This window comes from Plecotus auritus (assembly GCF_963455305.1).
Source record: "Plecotus auritus genome assembly, chromosome: 4".
NCBI lineage: Eukaryota > Metazoa > Chordata > Mammalia > Chiroptera > Vespertilionidae > Plecotus > Plecotus auritus.
Window position 1 is genome coordinate 139,111,055 of NC_137775.1, and position 8,008 is coordinate 139,119,062.

General features: G+C 52.0%; 1 protein-coding gene across 1 annotated transcript; it reads right to left on the reverse strand.

Annotated features, from left to right (window-relative positions):
- Positions 1–3,814: 3,814 nt before the first annotated feature.
- On the reverse strand, positions 3,815–7,278 carry NOBOX (NOBOX oogenesis homeobox; the record flags this gene model as incomplete). Its single annotated transcript, XM_080665177.1, has 7 exons — positions 3,815–4,116; positions 4,792–5,096; positions 5,423–5,654; positions 5,850–5,935; positions 6,184–6,290; positions 6,578–6,684; positions 7,071–7,278. The coding sequence occupies 7 exons, from the start codon at positions 7,276–7,278 to the stop codon at positions 3,815–3,817; spliced, it is 1,347 nt and encodes a 448-aa protein (XP_080521303.1).
- Between the last annotated feature and the right edge of the window lie 730 nt (positions 7,279–8,008).

An 8,008-nucleotide genomic window follows, 5' to 3' on the forward strand; every position in this document is an offset into this window, starting at 1 on the left:
AACATCAATGATGAGAAGAGATCATCAATGGGTTGCCTCCTACACACCCCCCTACTGGGGATTGCGCCCCCAACCCTGGCATGTGCCCTGACTGGGAATTAAACTGTGACTTCCTGGGTAATAGGTCAACATTCAACCACTGAGCCACACCAGCTGAGTGTTATTTAAACACAGACCTAGGGTCTATGGAGGATCCTAAATCTAATCTAGATTGCACTGATTGTTTTAATACACTCAGCCCCACCTTCTGACCTTCTTTGTCATCTCCCTCTAAAACTATCAAAGTATACTGCTGCTTGAAGTTGGCACCTCCTGACCAATTCTAGTTTCTTTTGCAACTTTGGGCAAATACTTAAACCTCTCTGAGTCACATGAATACTACTTTATAAGGAAAAATAAATAAAAATGGCATATAGATTTGTCATGAAATGACCTATTAGAGATCTACATACACAATACTAAATAAATTATTACCATTATCATTAATATTTTGTCTGAGGGCCAATTTCTGGGAAAAGTATTTTAGTTCATCATGGTCTGGTAAACATACACACAGAATTGGCTGTCACAAGTACCCATGCACCTATTAAGGCTTGTCCAGTTTCTTAAGTGATATATTCAGGAAGCAAGACTCCTCTGTCTGCATTTGGTGATGTGAAAAATAAAAGACTTTTATCTTGACTTGGTTAAGGCATTTTTAGGAAATCATTTAAACCTCCGTGTCCTCCTCTATAAATTAGGATAATTATATCTAATTTGCACAATTACTTGTCCAGCTTCCTCTCCAGACCTTGACCCCATGGGGCTTTGATCCCTCCCCATCTGAGAGCCCTTCCAGCTCTTTGTCTGCACCCCAGTCTTTCATCAGTCTCAGCACCCCTTTTTCTTCTGCCCCATTCTCCTCATCTTACTTGGTGTTTCCATGAGTCTCTTCCAAGACAACTTTTCTTTATGCCAGGTGCTCTGCCTGAGCCATCTGGTGTGGTCTCTTGACCTCAGTTAGCATTTTATATGCTGAAGAGGCCCCACAGACCTACTTCCATATTATTCTTGCTAGATGTATCCACACAGATAACAACAGGAACTTCCACTCAACATACAGAGTGGTCTACCTTCCCAAAATTGGCTCCATCCCCATTATTTCCTTTATCAATTAACAGCATTTCTTAGTTACCAAAGTGTCCATCTTCTTTCCTTTCTCTTCAATTCCTTCCAATTAACTTTCATCCTATTAACTGAGCCTGACTCTATTTCTCCAATCTGCCCTATTCTTTCTCCACCATCTCTCACTTAGACTCAACAGTAGCTCTATCTTGTTTCTCAGCTTCCTCTAAGCCTCCGGTCATATTTTCCATCTGTCTTTCTAAAACAAATTTGAACAAGATATGCCCACACCTTAAACCTGCAGTGCTTCTCAAATCTTCTACTACAGCCTTCCCACTGGCCTTATCTATACAAATCCAGCCACTCCAAACCCCTCCTTAATCATCCTTCCAGTCTCAGAGGCCTCACACTCACTGTGCCTTCTGCCTGAAGTACCCTTTCTTTCCTCCTCTGCTTATCCTAATTCTGTTCTTCCTGTAGGAGTGATGCCTCAGGCTCCAGCATTCTCAGTCCCAGCAGACATGGCTGCCCACCTTTGGGACCTTGGTCACACTTGGTTCTCGGGGCTGACCCTGCACAGCTCTGCCCTCCTGCAGTCTAATTGGGCACTTATGTGGCCATACTCCTGGACAAGACTGTTGGTTCCCTGAAAGCCAGAAAGACCTTTCATTTATCTGTGTTCACCCAGGACTGTTGATCCTGTAGATCCCACTGAATGCTGAAACATGTAGCGGCCTTTATTTCTGAGGACTTGGTGATGAAACTCAAATGAGAGTGTATTTTTGAAAGAACAGTGTGAACCAAACCACAAATATAAAAACCATAAATCTCTCTCTGAACTAAAATAACACCACTTTGGGGTGAATGAAAATGATGTACTTCCCGGAAATCAGACTTATTCTTAATTCATAAAGACTGTTTAGGACTTGGAGTGGAATCAATAGAAGCCAAATTGTATTTTGCTTCCTGTTTTTCTGTGCTCCGTTTATGCAAATGATGTTAAAATACGTGTTTAAAAATAACTTCTAATGGGCTGTCTCAGCAATATGCAGCTAACAGGAACAGAAAATATAATAGGAATCCAGTAGATTTTAGAGCATTTTTTAGGCACATGGGAAGCCTGGATGGAGGGTTATAACGGCAGGAGGGCAGGGAGTCCTCTATGAACTGGGTTCACACCATGATCCCAGGGCTGCTCAGGAGCCTGAACTGCAAAAAGCTGAGCCCCGATACAGAAGCTGGCTCCTGGACAACCTCTGTTTGGATCAAGACGTTAGCCTGGATGTAGAGTCCTTAGCAAAGTGCTACAACCAGCATTGCCAGATTTAGCATACATAAAAATACAGGACACTCCACTATTGTAGGAAGCATGCTTATACTAAAAAAGGATTTGTTTATCTGCAGCTCAAATGTAACTGGACATACATTTTATCTGGCAAGCTACAATCCAAATGACTAATATCTTTGAATCTGATGTTAGTGGCTCTAGGGCTTTTGGAAGAATTAGCATGGGCTTTCTTACTGCAAACTAGCGATTTTCAACCTGTCTACTGCAAGAATTTTTAAAACATGCATACCTGACTAGTCTGGGGCACTGACTTCTTTTCCCTTAGATTGTCAAATAAAGAAATGACGACAGCCAACACAATAGCTGTCCCGTATGAAAAAATCAAAATTAAACCTATTTTTTGTCAGATTGGCAAATATATTTTTTTGGTGTGCCACAGGATCTTAGTCATTAGTTTACATGCGCCATGAGATGAAAAAGGTTGAAAATTGCTGTTGTAAACCACCACAGTAGTTTAAGGCCAGAGAAACCAGTGATGGGTTGCCATCTAGTGGAAACATTGTGATAGTGAAAGCTTAAATTAGAGGGGGAGACATTTTTTTCTGGAGTCTGCAAGGAAGGATTCTGCTCTGGTCAATTGCAAAACCCTGAGCTTGCACTATTGAGAGGATGATGACATCAAGAGGATGTGTATTTTCCAATAATCATAGCATTTAGAGGTCCAGAATGCCCCCCAATGCAGTGGGCACTGTGGGACTATCCGATGTGGGGTGCTAACTATACATAAGAGCATCCTCTTCTTAGCGACCCCCTCCAAAAAAAAGCTTTTGAGAGACTAACCCTGAAATATGCTTGGGCTTCTTTGTAACCCTGCCCTCCAGAGTCCAAATTCCAGAGAGCATCGTTTAATAGCAGGAGTGAAGACAAGGCCCCAAACGCCCAGTTTCTCCTCCAGCAGGAGACAGGCCAGGGAGAATGCCAGGCTCCGCGTGATCACGCCCAGTGGCGACCTCACCTGGGACGCTGAGTGGACGCAGTGAGGGGACTGGAGCTCAGTGTGTGAGTGAGGAGACGTGTAATTACAGAGAGAAACCAACAGCACAATAGTTTACTGCTTACAATGAACACTCTGGCTCACGTGTCTGGCGAGGAAAGGAAACAACACAAGCTGATACAGAGTTCGGAAGTGGTACCGGCCATCACCTTCTTCAGGGCCGACACCGTACAGAGCTGTGGAGAGCCGGGTAGGGCCAGCCCCTCCCTCCTCACACCAGCGCCCAGCAAGATGAGCTCACACAGGAGCGTGTCCGACTTGCACCCCAGTCGACACAGTCCAGTCTTTCCTAATGCTTCTCTCACCATCTCCTTGATGGCGCCCCAACCCTCTCCACCCAGCAGCCTGTCTGACACGTGGCCCCAGGACTAGGGGCCGTGGCTGTTCTTGTCTTCCTCTCGGGAATCCTCGGGTGCCAAATGCTGATCCACAGTGGCCATGGGCTGCTCACTGGGGGCCTTGCTGGGTAAGGGCCCAGCTCCTGGCCTGGCCCCGTCAGGCAGCCGGCTGGGCCCTGGAGAAGGCTGCCTGCTCACAGGGTGAGCATAGGGAGCCGGAAACAGATCAGAAAAGTAGCCTTCCCCTCCTGAGGGGTGCCCCAGAGCTTGGGGACAGAAGGGACCAGGGAAGGGCAGTTCTGGCAAGCAAGGGTCATTCCAGGGCACTGTGCCTGTGGGGTTAAAGAACACAGAAGCGATTAGACAGGACTGAGGCACCAGCCATAGTTCAACATGTGCTGTGAGCATCCGCCTCCTCCGACACACAGGCTAGGACCCCACGCAAGTCTAGGTGACAAACTGGCACCAGGAGCTCCCCTGAGGACCAGGCATGCTCCAGACTCGGGCCTGAGTCTGGTGACAGGGACACAGTGCACCATGGCAGCAAGGAGACCCAAACCCACTGGCCACTCTTCCCCTTCTACTGGAATTTAGTTGTAAGATGGCTGCTTCCAGGTTCTCAAAGGCCCAGTGGCCCATCAGAACACTTGTATTAGCCTCCAGCTACTCTGCGCCAGGCATGGCCCTCATATTATTTCCCCTCTTCATCAGGTGCCTCCATGATATGGGAATGATATTCCCATTTCTGAGCCCAGGAAACTGAGGCCCAGGAGAGTTGGGAACAGCTAAGCTGGACTTCAAATTTTGGTTTCCTAACTCCAAAGCTCTCTGGCTATCTCTCTCTCTGCTCTGCAGCCTCTGAAAAACTTGAGGAAAAAGACTCCTGTAGCAAGAGAAAAGCTTTCCTCGCACCATGCTCTACCCCAGCCTCCCCGGCAAAGAGGCCTCCTGTCCCTTCTCACCTTCCTCAGTCACCAAGGGAACCTTCCCTTCCAGCCCCAACTCACCCATGCTCCCAGCAGGCGGCTGCAGCAGAACCTGCCCTGCCGAGGGCGCTGGGAAGTAGCCCTGCGAGGTCCCCCCACTGGGGCCGTAAGGTGATGGGAAGAAAGGGTCTTCTGGCAGTGGGGGCGTCAGTGAGCTGGGCGTGGAGAAGGGGAAGGGATGCAGATAGGAAAACTGGGGCTGCGGCTGTTGGAAAAGCTGGGTCTGCGGAGCCTGGGGGACTTGGAACAGCCCCGGCTGGTTGCTCAGCTGGTAATCCTGGGGTTCCAGCTCTTCCAGGTATGAGCAGGTAGGGGGCGGGGTGACACTGTGAGGACAGGGAAGCATTTTGTGAGGGTCGGGGGGGGGGGTCTCCTCATTCTGACCACACAGTAGGCCAGTGCCTTCTCCTCACCCCTCTCCCCACCTCCAGGCCCCACCTGCCGCCACCTCCTCTTCCTCTGCCTGCTCCCAGCTTCTCACCTCGTTCCTGCTCTACTGCTGAGATATCCTACCCTTTCCACCCCTTTTCACCCTCTTCACATTTACTACTCCTTGCTCCTCTCGGCTAACCCTTTGCCATCCCAAGCTCCTCTCGTTGCTCTGAAACCCCGCCCAAGATAACTCAGTGGCCACCCCCACTAGGTTCCATACCTTGTCCCCCAGGACCCACAGGAGCCATCTCTGTGGCTGCTGTCACTGCCAAGTGTGTCCATCAGCAGAGGCATCAGTTGGGGGGTGTGGACAGGGCCAAGGGGGAAGGGAAGGTTGGCCCTTCGGACAGGCGGGGGGCTGAAGAGTGGTGGGGTCACTGCCACCCTCTGAGCACCCTCGCTCTGTTGGGTTGGGGCCAGAGTCTGGTCAGATGTCAGAAGCATGGGGGGCTCTAGGAGCAGAAGACATGAGGGTTGTGATGGTGAGAGAATGGGGAGGCAGACTTGGGATTGCTGGAAGGTAGAAGCGCAGGACAGCAGAGAGCTTTGGGCCACTCTCATGCCTACCAAGAAAACCCCTCTGTCTTCACTGTCTTCCTGTCATCCATTCCCACCCCCAGATAATCCTCAGAAGGGGGTCAGCTCACCTGGCAGTGTGTCTAGAGGGGGCTCCTGAGGGAAGGCACCAGGCTCCGGGTCCGTGGGCACAGCAGGTGGCAGCTCAGCAGCAGAGCTGGAGGCAGACAGAGCGAAGGTTGTACTTTGAATGGTCCCTGGACATAGATCGAGGCCTCGGTGCCAGGAAAGGGACAGACTCTGCCTCCCTCCAAGGCACTGGCCGCTGCCCCATCCCATGCAGCCAAAGCCCCTCTAAATGTTAGCCAGCAGCTCCAGCTTCAATGCCCAGACTTTGAGACCCAGGTCCCAGCTTGGACCCCACTTCCTACCTCCAGGAATGACCCAGCAGGAGGAGAAAGTCACCTGTCCTGGCCGCTGGCGGGGGCTAGACCTGCAGGACTGTCCTTGTCCTTCTTCCCATTCAGTTTCTCCACTTTTCGCCACTTGGCCCTGCGATTCTGGAACCACACCTGTAGGGAGAGATGCTGGAAGAGCTTGAGAAAGGGGCAGAGACTCGGACGGGTCCTGACTGTCTCGTGAGGAGCTGCCTCACCACGGCGCTGCAGGTGCCCGCTGCTGAGGCTGGTGTTATAAAGCTCCTTCAGCAGCTTTCTAAGGCCGTAGCGATGTGGACACGGCAGGAGCACAGCCATGAGAGCTGTGACACCAGCCCCGAGCCGAGGTGCTGCGCACCTGCCTGCTGTCCAGAGGCCCAGCATGGGTTCTCCTCCACCTGTCCCTGCCCAGCCCCCTTTACCATGATGCGCTGGGGGGTGACCCCCACTGTCTGGGCAATCTCCCGGCGCTTGTCACTGTCAGGGTAGTGGTCGGCTTGGAATATCCTTTCCAGCTCCTCCAGCTGGTCTGGAAGAAGGAGAAACTCCCGTGAATACAAACCCCAGGGATGTGGCAGGAAAGGAGAAGGACGCCTGCCAGATGGGACCACGGGCCCAGCCCAGGGCTCCCCGAGTCTCGCAACTGTTTCCCACTGGGCCGGGGTCTTCTCTTCTCAGGCTTTGTGGGTGGGGACTAACCTTTCCAACTGGTTTTCAATTTCACTTCCTGATGCAGCCCTAGCCCCTCACCCACCACCCCTGAGAGGCCGGGGCCCCGCCACAGGCCGAGGGGGTCCAGGACAGGCAATGTGCAAGCGAACCACCCTCCAGTCTCCCGGGCCACGTTCCCTGCTGAGCGCACCTTTCCCAGAGATGACACCAGACCTCAGGCTTACTCTCCCTTCCGGGACTCACCTGAGCGGTACAGGGTTCGAGTCTTTTTCCGAACTTGGCAGGTCACTTCCAGGGGCTTCTTTTGGTCTGTGTTTTGGCTGTTCTGGGCCAATGTGCTGAGGAGGTTGGCCAGATGGCAGGGCCCCCGGCCTGACCCACAGGGCACTGGGTTGTTGGTGTCACGGGCTGAGTTAGTGACGCGGGGAGGTGACATGGAAACTGGACCCATGGCGGCAGACTTTTTCTGCTTCCCGAGGCCCGGAGAGAAGGACCGCTTCCCTGCCTTGGCCTCTCTCCTGGGGACGGAACACCCATCTCCTGGAGGCTGGTGTCGCGACGGGACCAGAGTTCTGTCTTTGTGGACAGAGCCGGGTGGCTGGCACGCTCCCCTGGAGTCGGGGGCCTGCGGTGGTGTCTTGTCTCCCGAGACAGCGCAGGAGAGGGGCGGCTCCCCATGTGGGACATCCTGAGTGGCGGGGGCTGGACTCCGTGGTGGTCCTTCCTTCTCCGACCCCGCAGCCAGGGGCTTGCCTCCACCTTCCTGGCCTGTGGGGAGCCAGCATTGTAACCGGTTTCTGGTTTGAGCTTAAGCTTGAATTTGTCAGCGTACAGAATTAGCTCCAGGCACGCCTTCCTAACCTGGCTATTGTGAGGATCAAAGTAGATGAGCCACTGCTTTGAGGAGTCTATGCAACTCTAAGGGCCTTGGCTCACCTACACAGATGGTAGAGGGCATCCTAACGGGGGGACTAACTTCCTGTGCGCGCCCTGCTAGTTTTCCGACACCTGGAAGGTGAGTTTGAAGGACAGGCATCTGTTCAGCGTTTCTAAGGGACAGATGTTGGGATTGGGGCAGAATGGGCAGAGAGAGAGATTCTGTTTCTAAAACGAGCTTTTGTTCCTGCCGTAGATTCAGACATTATAGCTTAGAGCAGGGCCAGGGCGTCATTGGATGGCAA